Raw genomic sequence first — 17,351 nt, 5'->3', positions numbered from 1 at the left:
TTGGACAGGTTTTATTTTATTTTGAATTGATCAATTTAGGTGAAAATGTAAGGTTACATTTTTTAAAGTACCTTTTTTTGTGATGGTCTATACACACTTCCTTCACAATTGAACGATCAAATGCAATCAACGTATTGGGCACCCCTGTTTTAGACCTCTTTTTTTTGTCTTGTTTGGAATGTACAATATTTCTCCTCCTTAACTTTTATACACAAAATTTGTTCCATTCAATGATCTGTTCTAAATATGATTCCACTTTCACTAATACAGAAACTATAGGACCCTATTAGAGTTCAGAGTCTAAAACCTGAGAGTTTAAGTAGCAATCTGCTGGCAAAGCCATTCATTTGTTCATCCATCCATTCATTTAATCATTCATAAAGTCAATGAAGCTGACTGTGTTTTGTTCAGAATCTTCTAAAACCATACTCCGTATTGCTGCAACTGTGAACACGCCGTTCACAAATAACCATCTCCTCCCAATGCTCCAAAAGGTTGCTTTTAATGCCGAAATGAAATCTAAACGGCACCTACGTCATCACTATCAGAGGATGAACTGGGGAAACAAAGTGAAACAAAAGCAGAAATGATGTGAGCAGATAAACCACCTGCTGGTGCAGATGACGGATGACTCTCTATTTCATCTGCAGCCAACATCTCGTCTGCAGGTCCAACTTTTGTCTCTTTTTGATAGCATGAAAACTTCCAGATTCCAGTTTGTTTTTGCTGTAAACTAAATGTGTCTTTGATGTTTCTGCCTCAGATTTTCATGCCTCTGAGTCTTTAATTATTTCTGATCAAATCCCCTGATGCTTCTTTGATCTTCATTGCTATATCATCAACACCGAGTTCCTGCTGCCTGATCCTTACCTGTGTGTGTGTGCGTGTGTGTGTGTGTGTGTGTGTCTGTGTGTCTGTGGGTGAATGCGCCTCAGGTGGCTGTAACATTTGTGGTGGGGTCAGAGGTCGGCCAACAAAGCAGCAGTGACTTCAGTCAGATGGGGAAGCCGTTCCTGATGGGCACCGTGGCTCTGGGTGAGAACAGTCCTCCTTTTTTCTTTTTCACACTTTCATCTTTTCTGCCCATTTTTTTCCCTCTCAAGCTTATGATCTCCGCTCTTGTTTGAGACATGAATATTGAAGACACTCCATGGACCTGCCATCAGAATGTCAAAAACCTTCTGTTTGAGCAAATTACAAAACATGAGAGGTTGAGCGGATCACGGGCTCAGACTTCCACTGTGACCAAAGCGTCTCAAACCCTGCCGCAGCTGCTTTGTATGCAGAACCTTGTGAGCGTGACTCGGTTTGTGGTCACATGAGATGCTTCCCTTTGCACACGATGGGATCCGTATGCATGCGACGGCATCCATATTCCCCAGAGGACATCTGTCTAATTGTGGAAGCTCAACATCTAAACCCAAACATGAACAAAAAACGTTAAATATTTTACATTTATGAGACCATAAGTAGGCGCCGGTGGTTTCAGATCAAATCTGTAGGGTTGTGGAAGGTGGAGAAACCCAATTCGAAACCTGAGCCACTTTTTATAGCTATGATCCCAACGCCCTTGTTCACATTCCCACTTCCAATGAAAATTCTATGTAAACAGTCCTAGATGCGTGTTTTGGGCTTCCGCATTCAAAAGTCTTGCTTAAATGTGTTGATATTCAAGTTCATGTGCAAGCGTCTATGTTTCTACTGTAGGTTTCGGGCTCTAAGGACAAAATGCGTGGCCCTTGAACGCACGTTGAAAGTTGAACCAGGTAGAACTTTGACTAATCAGGGAGTTATTATTGCATGGAATAACCAACCATTTGCAAATTGATCATAGAGGAGAAATTCATAATTGTGGTTTTTACCTAGCTGGAATTACCAAAAGTATTGGCTCACCCATTCAATTGATCAGAATCAGGTGTTCTAACCACTAAGCCTGGCCACAGGTTTGTAAAACCAAGCTCTCAGGTATATGCAGACTGTTTTTTACAAACATTTGTGAAAGAAGGGACTGCTCATTGAATTCCAGCGTGGAACTGTCATATGATGCTACTTGTGCAACAAATCCAGTGGTGAAATCTCCTCGCTCCTAAATATTCCACTGTCAACTGTCAGCTCTATCATAACAAAATGGAAGAGTTTGCTACAGAGCTCCAAACTTCATGTGACCTTCAGATTAGCCCAAGTACAGCACGCAGAGAGCTTCATAGAAAGGGTTTCCATGGCCGAGCAGCTGCATCCAAGCCACAAATCACCAAGTGCAAGGCAAAGGATTGGATGCAGTGGTGTAAAGCACACTGCCACTGGACTGTAGAGCAGTAGAGACATTTCCTGGAGTGGTGAATCACACTTTTCCATTTGGCAATCTGATGGACGGGTTTGGCTTTGGAGGTTGCCGGAACAACTGTACATTTCGGACTGCATTGTGTCGAGTGTGAAATTTGGTGGAGGAGCAATAATGGTGTGGGGTTGTTTTTCAGGACTTGGGCTTTGCCCCTTAGTTCCAGTGAAAGGAACTCACAAAGCAAGGTGCATAAAGACATGGATGTCAGAGTCTGGTGTGAAGGAACTTGACTGGCCTGCACAGAGTCCTGACCTGAACCTGATAAAAAAAACTTGAATTAGAGCAGAGACTGAGAGCAAGGCCTTCCCCACGAATGTCGGTGTGTGACCTCACCAAAGCACACTCCTCAACCTAATGGCATGTCTACCCAGAAGGTGGACCAACATCATTTTTGAACTCTATGGGAGTTTTGGTAATTTAGTGTTTATGACACCAAGTCTTTCATATATCAGAATAGAGCTGTGAAAGAAAAAGCCTGGAGCAGGATTCATGACATTTGCACTGCTTGGACTTTTCTCACCAAATCTCTCTCAACTGTTGGCGGCATTGCATGCGCTTGTAATCAGTAGAAAAAGAAAAGCCCTTTCCTGCTTGTCAGTATGAACACCATGGGCTAAATGCCTGGTTAAGATTTTTGGAAATTACTTTTGTTTTCCGAAATATTTCATTTTTATTTAGTTTTTTGTAATTGTGTTTTTGTTTCTGGAGTAGAGATTGACTGACAATGCTCTACAGCCAATCAGGATACAGAAAACAAAAAAAAAAGGAGGGAAAACTGCATCTGTTAAAAGCAAGACTGTGAAAGGTGAACCAAGATATTAAAAAGGAACACTATATTTCAACACCAACAGTTTTATCCGTGGATAAATATAATATTTTTACATTAAATGTGTTTTGTTTTTTTCAGTTATTCATATTTCTTCATTTACCATAAAAAGCTGTTTTTTACTAAATATTCTGCCTTTAATGTGAGGAGTGGGAGACACGATAATGAATCCGTCACTTTATCTGTGTGTTGCTAGGACAAATGTCACATCATCAGTCACCAAACACTCCTTAAATGTCAGCTGAAGAGGAGAAATTAACGATCTTTGAAATATTTAGCAGCTCGAACCGTAAAGTTGGCTCCATCAGACGCTGCTAAAGCTTTGATGTGCAAACAGCCCAGCCCCCCTGCCGGGAAAGATGACCTGGAAAATCCTGACGAACCTGGATGCTGAGGGGATCTAGTCGAGCATAAATGTGGATTTCAATGAAGAAAAGCTCACAAGAAAGAGCATTTTCCAGCAGCTCCTTCAGCTTTTTTCCTTTAACTGATGTCCTTACTTTTCCCTGTGAAGTCACACACAGAGCTCCATGTTCCCCTCATTAACGGGGAACTTTGTTCCCCACGTTTTGAAATCGTAACCGCCTGAAGCCACTGACGTCCGACCTTCATACTTTCCTCTGCGGTGACAAACTGAAAGTTTGACGTAGAAGCTTCTGCACTGCGAGGTCATGACCACGCGTCCTGTGTGCGCTTGTGTCTCCACAGGGGGGATCGTGAACGTGATGCCTCTGCTGTTCTCACAGATCTCCCACGACAGAATGCAGGTAACGGCCACCTTACTGACTGACTGCTCCGTTTTGGAGGATTTTACCTAAGACCTCCAAAATAGTGAAGAGGAGCACATCTCAAAGGAAGAACAGCCTGAATCTTTAAAAGTGTGTCTTTAGAGTTTGGATGCACACAATTAATATAAAGGTGCATTTATCTTATAAGCTGAACTGAATCAGACCAGCAACCACAAAGAATTCTTTCCAAGCAAGTAATCCAGACATTTATTGGGTGGAAAAGAGTGACTTTATTCAATTTCTTTCCTTTGTTATTTTGTTTACTGTTTCTGTACTTCGTCATTCATCTCTCAAACTTGGATTTTTCTGGTTTCCATTGTTTGCTGTTGGTTAATCTTTTATTTTATTTCGACATTATCATAAAGAAATCTTGTGTTTGAGTCGTCTATCCTGCTTTGATGAAGGCTGCTGGAGCAGATACGTTGTGTTGTTTCTTCTTTATTTCATGCCCTCAAGAGAAATATGGATATAACTTGCCAAACATGAATTTAAAGAAAAGAAAAAATCCCATTCAAATTATTTTGTGGGCTGCAAGGTGAAGCAGTGGTTAGCGCTTTCGCCTCAGGCTCTGTTTCGAATCCTGGCTGGGACCTTTCTGTGTGGAGTTTGCACGTTTTTTTCTGGGCCGCCCCGGCTTCCTCCTACAGTCCAAAATGCTTCATAGGTTAATTGGTTACTTTAGTCTAAAGTGTGCATGTGTGTGTGTGTGTGAGAGTGATTGTGTGGCCTGGGTGTACCCCACCTTCGCCCAACAGTAGCCAGGTTAGGCTTTGGCAGCACCGTGACCCTGAAAGAGATAGAGGGGGTTAGGAAAACGGACGGATGGATCGAATTCATTTTTTTTTAGAAGATGAAAAGGAAGAAGACAACTGCAGTTGTCTGTTTGAAGCCATCCATCCATCGTCCATAATTGTGTTGATGGGGCGGCTGGCCAAGTAAAGAGTCTGCCAGAATCTTCTATGAGCCGAAGCCAAGGCGTGCTTGGCCTGTCACTATCAGTCCACTGCCTCTTTCTTAGCCTCCTTCCTCTGGTTGAGGACTTTTCCTAGTCATAATGTCCGCCATGGAATATAAGGACTGTCCCTATGGAAGGCACCACCATCTACATGTAAATCAGTGACCTCATCTTGCGTTATTGTCTCAACTAAGAACCACTATATAATTTAAAAAAAAGTTGTAAATGCAAAGAAAAGTCAAAGAAGTCTCAAACTCAACAGTATTTCAGTGAAAGACAGCTGATTTTTAGTGAAGACTTACAACCTGTCATTTTGTGGGCATCTCTCATTTAGTAAGGGGGAGCATGCCACAGTTTAGGTGCAGCTATTGACAAAGTTGTGTCCCGTCTGGATTTCTAACAGGAAAGAGGAACTTCCAGAAGTAGCTCCAAAGCAGCCCTTAGTTCTTAGAGTTCTGAGCAAAGCAATGAACTCTGCTTTGATTTGCTTTGATGTGATTGGTTGGCACCTTCCAAACCCTCAGTCACTGCCATTTTCATTTATAAAGCACTTAAGGCTTTCCAAGAAGGTGGAAACCCTTTAGACAAGTAGTCACCATATGCCATTTCAATAAACAGGATCCTAAAACCTACATAAAGATCAGCACGCACAAAGCGATCTGGACCGTTTTTCTTCTATTGGTCATCCAGCAGGCAGCTGCAACCTGCTGACAATTACGTCAGAACGTATTTACATCTGATACGCCATCAAAATCATGTGAATCCAGTCCTCCACCTCTGCAGTAAAGCCTCTTGGCTATGCTTTGTTTTTTTTTAATCTTCTTTCTGAGCAGATCCTGTGGTTTCGCAGAGCCGTGCTCGGTGGTCTGGCGACGTGCACTCTGCTGAACATCCTCTGGTGAGCTGCTGCCTGCTTTTTAAATAGCAAACTGTTCAACAGCTTGTGGTCATGTAATCAGGGTTGTGTTTGTGGAGAGAAACATTGGGAATGTCCTGGGTTAACATCCAGAGAACGCAAATGCAAGTCAGAGAATTTTAAATTATTACCGCCTTTTTTTAAATGTATGAGTTGACGGGTTTTTTTTAACAGTTTGGGTGCGACTAATGCTACGTTCACACCGGGCATATGTGGTGCGTTCAAGAACTCACTGAACATGGGTTTTTGGATGCGCATTTACCATGCAATGTTCACACCAGACTGTTGCTAACTGATACTAAACCACGTACCTACTGTTGGAGTCCGAAAACGACTTAAAAGCTTGCGTGAACGTGAGAGTTTTTAAACACAGGGATGCCCGAAATGCACATATGTGCACATTTACATAGACTTTCATTGGAATTGGTCGCTCAAACCTGAGCCCCGTGTGAACTTAGCCTCATATATGATTTTTTTCTTCTTCTTTCTGCATTTATTGACTTCTTTGACTTATACTCTGGAGTGACTTATGATCTGACAAATACAGTATTTTCTTTTGGTCTGCTTCTGTTCCTAAATATTCCTCTCCGGGTACACCTGGGAGACCATAAGTGCTGTTCCTCGTACTCTCTGGGAAATAGCGCCATAGCCTTCATTTTTCTTGCAGCCGAAAAACTTTGTGACCGTGTATTTAGGTAACACAAACACTCGCCATTACTTTCCTCTGGAGGGGCTTGAAGACTTCTTGCAGACTGAGTCAGGCTCACAATTACTGTTTGATGAACTATGAAAAACACAAACAGTGCCTTCTCCTCATCATCAAGACTTTCTGTTCCATTTAATGTTCCCTACGTTCAGAGTTACATGGACTCTCCTCCTGGGAACTGGCCGTATAGTCAAGACATGTACGTTCATGTGTATTGATCGCAGAATAAGATGACCAAACTGCTCTATGATACATTTCCTCAGTTCCTGCAGCACAAATATATTTATTAGAGAGCAGACATGTGTATTCAGTGTCATATAAAGGGCCAAGCTGTTATTGAACTGATAAAATGCCCTTGGCGCTTTAGTGCACAAGGCTGAGAAAGGTCTCCCCACACAAGCGGCTGAGTCTGACCTTTGGGTTGTCCGCTGATCGGCTTATGGCAAAACAGAGTCACTGCTGCAGAGTAGGTCCCTCTCCTGCGGGACACATTTGAGATTTACTAGCTCACAAACTCCTACCGAGCACTGCGTCTCCAACGCGCACTCCGACTCCTGAGGCGGTGTTGCGTGGCGAAGTACACTCTGCAGCAGCAGTTAGTTCTCCGTTGATCGATTTGGTTTTCTCATGCTGCTTTTTTTGTGTTCTGGAACATGAAGGAACATTCATTCACGCTCGATTGAAGTGTAGCAGCGCAGCTTCAGAACAGAACATGTGCAGTGGTGATGTGCTGCAGGTGTGTATTCAATTGTAGTGGAGGAAACAAGTATTGGATCCCCTGCTGAAATTTGTAGGTTTGCCCACTTAAGTTACAATCATCTGTAGAAAAGACACCTGGGGGGTATTCCAGGAAGCATGTTTTAAACTACCCTGACTTTAAGCCTGAACTCTGGCTGAAATCCGCCTGAACTTGCTTACTCTGGGTATGTCAGTTCCAAAAGACCGGATATGAGTTGGCGTAATTACGCTTGACTTCGTAACCCTGAGTTAATGGACGTGCATGTCAAGTACATAAAGACATTTTCAATGGATCACCGATTTCCGCAGTCACTATGGAAACGCGTGGTGAAAAAAAGAAAGCGCTATACTTCAGTGAGACGGAGTCTGAGATTTTAATGACGGCGTATGAAGATTATACGTCCATCAAAAAAGTAAAACGGCTGCATCCGCAAAAGAAAGAGTTTCTGCTTGTAGTAGAAGAACAGACAAAGTAAACGCACGAGTTTCTGATCTTGTTTCCATTTTTCTTGTGACGCATATATATATATATATATATATATATATATATATATATATATATATATATATATATATATATATATATATATATATATATATATATATAACCTTTGTCCAATTTTGCCAACTTAAATGAATTACTTCTATTGGTAACAAGCAATTGAGTTAAATTTATTCAACTTAATTTCTTACATCTATAAAACTCAATAATTGTTTATACAACTCAAATTTACGTATTTATCTAACTAAATGTCATATTACTCCATTCAATTAATATTCTTTCGATCTTTATTAATTATATTTCTTGAACTCTCATATGTCTAAGTTTGAGCCGGCAGATATGCTCATTTTTATAACAATAAAAAGGACGGAAAAAAATGCGTGGAGTGCATAAATTAATTAAAGAATTTTCCGTCATTGTCATTTCAAGATGAAATGGTAGGGGTGCTATATAAACTCTTCATCCTCTCCTTCACTCTAACTCATGGTGCAGAGACATAAGCACAGTAGGACAAAATAACTCGGTAAAACACAGTAAAACAGCTAAACAACTAAACACATTTGGTCAAAAACCCACACTTAAACCCAAATCCATCCAGACAGGCAAAGGGAATGGTTTCCCACAATTCCTTGCTGTGCCGATCTAACAGCAGCACCAAAGTTACACCTACTTAATTGAATTAATTTGAATGAAAGTAAAATAACTGTCTGAAAACTACGTGTTATTTTTAAGCTAACTTAACAAAAAAAAAAAATTTATCTTAACTGATGCAAATAATTAAGTTAGATCAAAGTAAAAAAGTTTATTTTTCCAACATCCATATGTGGTCTTATCACCCTCTCATGGTGGAAAAAGTATTATCTGAACTTCTTCATCCACTAAATCATCTTCAAATGGACACGCCATGCTGCTTCACCTCTCTGAAAACAAACTAACCTTCAACTAAATTTGCTCCAGAACAGGTTATGTTCAGAGCATGAGTTGCTATGGCAATTTGACATACCCTGAAACATACCTCCATTTCTGGAACCGAAAGCTAAGGTTATCAACTTCCTTAGCCCCAAACTTACCGTGGGAGCTAGCATAACCTGCTTTCTGGAATACCCCCCAGTCCACAAAATCCGACAGACTCCAAACTCTCCAACATGGAAAGACTGAAGCGCTTTCAGTGGATTTGAGGGAGACGTTTATAGACCTGCACAAAACCAGAATGGACTGCAAAACCATCAGCAAGAAGCTGGGGGTTAAAGTGACAATTGTTGGAACAAGTTTACCAAAATACAAGAACATGACTATCAATCCACCTGGAAGTCTGGGATCCAAACAAAATCCGACCTGTTGGGGTTTCCATGATTATGAGAACAGTGAGAAATCGCCTAAAAGATCACAGCAGGAGTTAGTTGATGATCTCAGAGCAGCTGGAACCACAGTCACCAAGAAAACCATTGGGAATACTTTGCATCGTAATGGTTTAAGTCCTGCTGCTTAAGTAGACACATGAGCATGTGTTGTTTGTCAACAACACCTTCATGATTTAGAAAATGATTGAGCGAAGGTGCTGTGGTCCGATTAGACCAATACTGGCATCAACTCAACCCGATGTGTTTGGTGGGAGAGAAATGCTGCCTATGACCCCAAGAACACCGTCATTGTCGAGCACGGAGGTGGAAGCATTATGCTTTGGGGGTTGTTTTTCTGCACAGGGCACCGTGTGGATGGGAGGATGGGCGGAGCCATGTACCGTCAAATCCTGACAGAGGAACTCCTTCCCTCCCCCAGGAGGCTCAAAAACGGGTGGTGGATGGGTCATCCAACAGGATTATGACCAACCAAGGAATGACTGAACAAGAAGCACATCAAGGTCATGGTGTGCTCCATCCAGTCTCTGGGCCTCAATCCCTTAGGAAAACTTATGGAGAGAGCTGAAGCTAAGAGTTGCCAAGCAACAGCCACCAAATCTGAATGATTTAGAAGTCATTTGGAAAGAACAGAGGATCAAAATTCCTCCTGATATGTGCAGAAACCGGCTCATTGACTACAAGCAAAGCCTGACCTCTGTGCTTGCTACAATGTAAGAAGTATTTTCAGTAAGAGGGTTCAAATACTTGTTTCTCTCAAAAAATCCACATTTGAATTCTTCAGAGTGAATTTCTTGGTTTTATTTGTGATTTTCTGTCTATCACTGTTCAAAGGAACCTATCGTTAGGATGACAGACTGTCAGTTTCTTTGTAAACGGGCAAACCTCCAAATACTTATTCGGCTGAACTCTCCTTTAGTTTGGCTCCATCATGCCTCCCGTCTGCGCACATGCAAATGCCACCCCTTCCCGCCGGCCCCCCGCTTCTTTCCCACTCTTCATATTTTGGGGTTCCTTTCTCCCGCGTGGCGTCCCCGTAAGCAATTTCTCCAGCCTCCATTTTTCACAACATAATTTTGATTGATAATTATTGTTGGGAACATAATTCTGTTGGGCCACCCTGCAGAGTGAAAGACGAGTGGAATAAAATAGAAATGGTGTGTTGTTGGGTGCATTCAGGCGAAGCCTCAACAAATGAACGGATAAATCTTCCAGAGCGGCTCAGAGTGCCGCAGAGAAAGGCAACCGGCTCTCTGCAGTCTGACTTCATCGCAGCTCTGCTGTTATCCAAAAAACCTTCTCAGGCCGCCAACAGTCATGAAATGAAGCTTCGCTTTAGAGCGGAGGGGATTTCCACATCCTACAGACCTGTTTCAGCCCACTGGAATAACAAAAAATATATCTAAAATCCTTCGGTGTCTACAGAGAGCGCCACCTGCAGGAGCATAGTAGTGTTAGAGAAGATTTTAGTGCTTAAAGAGAATCAGGCACAGTGCACTGCAAAAACTAAATCTAAAGAAAGTAAACACACCCTTGTTTAACGAAAAGTGTTCCTATTTTCTGTCTTTCCTATGACGAAAGTTTTTTAAAGAAAACAAAATCTTGGTTTAAGAAACCATGCCTTAAAAACTGTCAAATTTGAAGAGTTTTAGACCTATTTCTACGGGGTCTGTTTTTGCAGTATGCTGCTGTGGTGGGGCCTCTTGATTTTATATCTATGCTGAAACTGAGGCCTCTCCCTCCAAAGGAATGGGCGCTAACTAACTAACCTGTTCTGGTTTAGGTTAGCTGCATCAGAGTCCAGAGAGTGGACTCACTCCCATGATGCCTCTGTTTACGCAGGTGCTGGGCTGTGCTTCACATCGTCCCACAGACATCATCGGCACCCCCCTCCAGCGGCTCGCCCAGGCCTCCATCAGATCACGCCCGTCTGCCCTCCAACATCTCTCTGGAGGAGTAAGTCTTCAGCCGAGCTTGTTCAGCTTTCGCTATCAATGCTGCTTTTAAAACCCCCCCTTGGCTCTATGGGTTTCTGGAGCGATTTAAGGATTTTTATTGGTTTTCAGGCATTTTATTGGTCTGGATCTGTCTTCTTTTAACAGGTTTGAATTTAAAACATGACCCCTTTAAAGAATCTGAGGTCATCCAGACTTGTTCCAGAGTAGAAAAAAACCCGCAGGAGAATAAAAGAAATGTTAGAGCTGGTCTGACTTCTGACTTCCATCAATTAATACACTAAAAAAATAAAACAAGAAAAATGAAGAAAAAAAGACACCATAAAAATAAAAAAGTAATGAATAAAGAAGCTTATTTGTCATCTGTTATCCCTTGTGCTATCCTAGGCACTTTAACATTGGGAGTTGGGTCATATAGACCCACTAGACAGTGCGCTGAACCTTTTTTCTTCAATGATTTGCGAACCTCACTGGTGTCCATGGATTACATGAAATCTTTCCACTTTTATCCACCTTTGTCATGGTAGGGAGAACACGTCATCTAAGATACCACAAGGGTTAAAAAAAAAGTACATAAATAAATAAAAAGTTCATAAAAACAAATATTTAAACCAAGGAAATACAAAAAATATCAAATCATTATATTAAAAAGCTGTTTTCTCTGCTTGTTCTCCTGCAAGAATAGTTTGAAAATATTAGAGACAGAAAAATTAATGATAAAGATGAAGACCTGCTTTCTAAATGTATCTTTTAACTACTTTCCTTGTGATTTTTATAAATACAGTATACCGGAATATAAAAAAGGCATTTATTTTATGTATTTTATTTTATGTATATATATATTTATTTATTTATATTTTTAGTGTTTAATATAGTAATAATTGTGTTATTTTTGTTGAATAAAGTTATAAAACATGGATCCAGAGGGTGATGATACTGAGATCTGAACTAGTTTTCTTATGTGTATTACATGTTGTATGCATTTTGTCAACAAAAAGATGCTCCGTAAATACAGAGTTGATTAATAAAAAGCTCTGGGGGTGTTCATGCATGAGAAACTGAAACATTAAAAAAAAAATACTTTGAAGGTTTTTTCTTTTTTTTTTAGTCATTTCTGCTGTTTTCCCATTTCCACCTTTTTTAGAGGGTTCACATCCGTTTAGGTGCTTAAGTGGGTTTGATGCTCTGTAAGCTGCTGCTGTGCAGCACTCAGACCTCTGCAGTCCTTCTGCCCCCTCATCAAAGCTGAGGGTGAGAGGAGCACCATGAGGGACAAGCTCAGCTTTTGGTGATTCCTTCCCAGATATTTAAGGTGGAATTGTACCTTTTTTTCTCAGAAACATCTCAGTTTGTGATGTAAAGCTTTCTGTTTTTGTACTAACAGAGGAGGGGATGAAGATGTGCCTTCTTGTGCTCAAACTGTAATTGTGTCTCTAAATCATAAGAGCCCGACCCCAGAGACCCCCACCGCCAGCACCACCCCCTCTTTTAAATCCTCCTTTTTTGTAGAAATATCTTGTACTATTCAAATGACTTTGAAGATTTTATTTATGTCACCCTCCATACAAATCCTTGCTGGTCTTCTCCTGTGACCCTCTCAGTCAGGGGACACTTCACTTCTTCCTGGAGCAACACTGCCCTCTGCTGGGCTTGTGTGATGCTGCATCTGTAGGATCAATCAAGATTTTCTTGCTGGGCACTTATGAAGAAGAAAGTAAAAGTCTAATTGAGTCACTTTCAGAAGCAAAAGCAAGAGTGACACTTAACCCTTGTGCTATCATAGATGATCCCACCCTTACATTGACGTGTTCTCCCTACCATGACAAAGGTGGATAAAGGTGGAAAGATTTCATGTAATCCATGGACACCAGTGAAGATCACAAATCATTGAAGAAAAAAGGTTCAGAGCACTGTCTAGTGGGTCTAGATGACCCAACTCCCAATAAAGTGCCTAGGATAGCACAAGGGTTAAAAAAAGATTATGATTTCAGAATCATAGCTACCACAGCTCTTCATTTTTTATGTTTAACCTTGTAAATTCTCTCTTATTTTCTTTGCATATGCGGTAAACTGTCAGCATCACTCTTGATCAGGGGTCTCAAACTCGCACCCCGCGGGCTATTTGCAGCCCCCAAGATGATATTTGCGGGGCCCGCCTTATTATGAAAGTTTATTGTTAATGCGTCCCGCCAGTTTGTATGAATGACACTTTTTCAACGTTGTGCGCGGAGCTGACAAACTAACCAATCACAGTGGGGTATATGACTCTTGGGGGCGTTACATTGACCGGGCTTGAAAGCAGGAGCACATTTAACCCTTGTGCTATCCTAGGCACTTTAATATTGGGAGTTGGGTCATCTAGACCCACTGGAGAGTGCGCTGAACCTTTTTTCTTCAATGATTTGTGATCTTCACTGGTGTCCATGGATTACATGAAATCTTTCCACCTTTGTCATGGTAGGAATAACACGTCAATGCAAGGGTGGGGTCATCAAAGGTGAACCAGGTCACTCAACTACAAAAACCATCAGGACACATTTCCCATAATGCAATGTTTTGTGGTCATTGGGCGGCTTGCAGTCAGCGCAGTACTAAATTTCCAGCTGCGTTCGCTCAGGTTGGTGCCTTGCTCCCGCCCCTTTCTCGTGAAATTTTTGTGAAGATTGAAAGGTGATGTTGGAGCAAAAACATGACACACACCAGGTGATCTGTGCAGCGTTGCGTTCAACTGCGTGATCTCAAACACGCTTAACCCTTGTGCTATCCTAGGCACTTTAACGTTGGAAGTTGGGTCATCTAGACCCACTAGACCAGGGGTCGGGAACCTTTTTGGCCAAGAGAGCCATAAATGCCACATATTTTGAAATGTAATTTCGAAAGAGCCATACAATAATGTAGTGTCCCTTCCCCACACTGAGGCACGGAGACTTAACCTCTTTTAAAGTTCTTTATTCCGATTACTGCAGACCGCAACAAACGCCGTTCAATTAATTCAGCAACTCCTGAATCTATCCCGCCGACACGAGAGCGCTTCTCCCAACTTTATATTCCCCTGCTCCCGCTGCAGCCCTCCCATTTCCCTTATTCGGCCCATAGCTGAACCCCATTGGTCCAAACTACCTAACAACAGGCTGAGCGACAGAACTGAGGGCCAATCAGAGCTCTGCTTGACGCGTTCAATGAACTCCAGAACTTTTAACGCGGCCCAACAGCCATCCAAGTCAGTCCGCGACAATTTGTTTAAAACTAAATATACAAATGAATGTGTGCATTTGATTTAATTTCAACATTTTTAAAGTACAATAAGTCTGTGGATTCTTTTTAATATTGTTATTCTGTTGCTAATAAATGATGAGTATTACTCGTGGTAGTTTTGCTGATGGTCTAGTCTGGTTGATCCGTGGTGAGTTTCTGCTTCGTTCAGGCGTTGAGACTTTAAACGTGATCGTAGGTCTGAATGTTCTGTAGATGTAAGAAAGACTGCTCACATGCAGACGGGGAGCCAAACACACACTCACACGCTGCAGTGAGTGACGGGAAGCGGGTTTTACGTTTTTACAATCCCTGCGCGATTCACCTGCTGCCTGTCCCCACAACACCTCAGCCCCACCCTCTGCTTTCTCCCTCACACATCCCGTCCCCGCATCTGCGCGCTCTTTCTCAGAGACGGGAGCGCGTAGTTTTATGCACGTCAATTCACAGGTTTCCAGCTGGTACAAACTCTGTGAAATAATAGATAATAGTAACTGATAGCGCTGGCGCAGATTTCTCTCTCTAAGCACCACTACTACTGCGCGCCTCTGGCATCGCATCGCGCCCGAGAAGGACTGGTCTAATGAAAAAAAAAAACTATAATTAAAGATTTGTCTGCGAGCCACATGTGACCATCAAAAGAGCCATATATGGCTCGCGAGCCCTAGGTTCCCGACCCCTGCACTAGACAGTGCTCTGAACCATTTTTCTTCATTGATTGTGATCTTCACTGGTGTCCATGGATTACATGAAATCTTTCCACCTTTATCCACCTTTGTCATGGTAGGGAAAACACGTCAATGTAAGGGTGGGGTCATCTAAGATAGCACAAGGGTTAAACTTTTCTTTCCTGGCCTGAAAATCGTCTTTAGCTGCTTGATAAACTTCAAACTCAAACTTTGTGTTTTTGTGTGTTTTGCTGTCAGTTCTGAGAAAGCGGGAGAGATCGCCACCATCCCCCTGACCAAGGTAACCCTTCACAGAAGCAGCAGACTCCCAGGTTCTGCAGAAGACTTGGAAAGCGCTGAGTAGAACCAGACCTGAACAAGAATTCTGCAGGAATATCTCAAAAAAACCATGTAGGAAGCAGAAGAAGTAAAACAGAATCAGTTACTTCCTGTGAAAGTTCAGTACAAAGGCTATATGAATTTAAAACTAAACCATGACAGCGTTTAGTTATAGTTTTGAAGAGTTATGATTAAAGTTTAGCAGGTGATATTTTAAGTCATGATTGTTTTAATGCATCACAACATTCTCCAGTTTTAGTCATGATAGTTATGCAGAAACATGATTACAGTAGTCAGGTTCAAACAAAACTCCAATTTCTTTGACAAAAATACATTTTTCAGTGACTGTAGTCTTCCTTCCTCGATGCTGATGTTCTGGTTGTGGTTCTGGTCCAGATCATCATTCAGCGGTACCAGAGCTACTGGTGGGTGGCTGAGCTCATCCAGGTGTTCATCGCCATCAGCGTCACCGTGTCCTTTCTGGTGATGGGGTCTGCCATGAAACACACATGTGAGTCCTAGCCTTCACCCCCGCCCAAAGATGGTTCTGCAGCATTGGGTGTTCTGACCCAATGCTGCTCCTCCTCTTCCTCCTTCCAGTGGACGGGTTGGTGAGCTCGCTGTGGGCGTGGAGGCTGCAGGGGCTGACTGAAGTGTGGGAGCGGCTCTTCCCAAAGCACCATCACTTGTGCTCAGCAAGAAGGTGTGTGTGTGTGGGGGGGGGGGGGGGGGTAAACTCAAGTATGATAGTACTGGGGGGGGGGGGGCATTTACCGTAGCTTTTTAAACAGTTAGGAAACTAATGCGGAAAGTAGTCACTCCATGTACATTTGACCCCAAAAGTTGGGTTGTGAGCTCTTATAGCTTCCACTTTTTGAATTCAACTCCAACTAAAAAAAGACCTGCAACTGACAGATATACCCTTTCATTTGGAGCTTTTGTGATGAATTTGGCTGAACCGCTGACATTTACCAGGACTTTGCCAACACCTAACCAGGCCACAGTTGAAAGTAAGAATCTATTTCTAAATCTAGATTAATATACGTGAAATAACACCCCGCCCCCCACCACCACCACCAAACAAAGACAGAAAAACAGTCCCTCTTATTGTTTCTGAGTAAAATAATACCAATTTTTTTAAATGTTTTTTTCCAGTTTTGTCAAAGGTTCTGTATCTCTGCTGGGGTTTGGGCTCATCTTCATTGTATCTGCATGTGACCCCCGGGTAAAACACAAACGCCCACACTCACACGTGCACACACACACACACAAATGTACACGACTGCATTTGAGAACTGGACTGAGCGAGTGTGACGTCACCCAGAGAAAATGGATTACTTCTGGCTCCAACCGAATGAAGTCAATTCACTCCCCATGTTTTCCGCTATACAGATGCCGCCATGTTGGAGCCAGATGTGATTGGTCTGAGTCAACAAATCAATGGCAACCACTCTCGCCAATCAGGAGTGAGCTTGTTAGAAGTCCACACCGTTAACACTTAAATCTTAAATCAAATGTTTTTGACTGTTCGACTCAAGACCACTTAATTTATTGAGGCGACTGATTGGTCAGTTTATAAGTTAAATAACTTTCACTACATTAAAAAAACATTAAAAAAATAAATAAAATGTTCTTAAAAAAAGGTAGCAGAGCAAGAATAGTTATTCTGACAAACATAATGACTGTTTATTATACAATGGTCAATAGGATTTAGGCTTCTAGGAGCTTGCAGGTACTTCCTGTTTAGAACATGAGGGGGAGGGGCCACTCAGTCCTGTTCTTACACACAATCAAAGGTATAGGCAGTCATGCAAATTCTTCTCTAGGGCTTCGTGGTCATGCTGGACAAGGTGGTGTCGTTCTCCCTGAACACGGAGGTGGGACTGTTTGTTTTCATCATGCTAAGAGAATCTAAAGAGCAGCGCTTTCAGTGAGTATCTCCTGACGTACAGGAGGACGCTCTTCACATTGAAGTTCCTTCGTTTGTTTCCAGCTCTGACCAGAAGT

General features: G+C 42.0%; 1 protein-coding gene across 3 annotated transcripts in view; it reads left to right on the top strand.

Moving 5' to 3' along the window:
* si:ch211-51h4.2 (uncharacterized) overlaps positions 1-17,351 on the top strand; it is a 57,171-nt gene that overhangs the window by 38,360 nt on the left and 1,460 nt on the right. For all 3 annotated transcript variants that reach the window (XM_078946244.1, XM_078946245.1, XM_078946246.1), the window contains 9 exons: positions 936-1,035; positions 3,876-3,934; positions 5,744-5,808; positions 10,973-11,086; positions 15,264-15,306; positions 15,741-15,855; positions 15,945-16,047; positions 16,500-16,569; positions 17,171-17,274. In XM_078946244.1, coding sequence (XP_078802370.1) covers positions 936-1,035; positions 3,876-3,934; positions 5,744-5,808; positions 10,973-11,086; positions 15,264-15,306; positions 15,741-15,855; positions 15,945-16,047; positions 16,500-16,569; positions 17,171-17,274 — 773 coding nt within the window. The remainder of the gene's footprint in view (positions 1-935; positions 1,036-3,875; positions 3,935-5,743; positions 5,809-10,972; positions 11,087-15,263; positions 15,307-15,740; positions 15,856-15,944; positions 16,048-16,499; positions 16,570-17,170; positions 17,275-17,351) is intronic.

This window comes from Oryzias latipes, chromosome 4, assembly GCF_053564925.1.
Source record: "Oryzias latipes strain Hd-rR chromosome 4, Olatipes_Hd-rR_3.1".
In the NCBI taxonomy this organism is placed as follows: domain Eukaryota; kingdom Metazoa; phylum Chordata; class Actinopteri; order Beloniformes; family Adrianichthyidae; genus Oryzias; species Oryzias latipes.
Note: the sequence above shows the minus strand (reverse complement) of the source record. Positions and strands in the feature narration are given on the sequence as shown.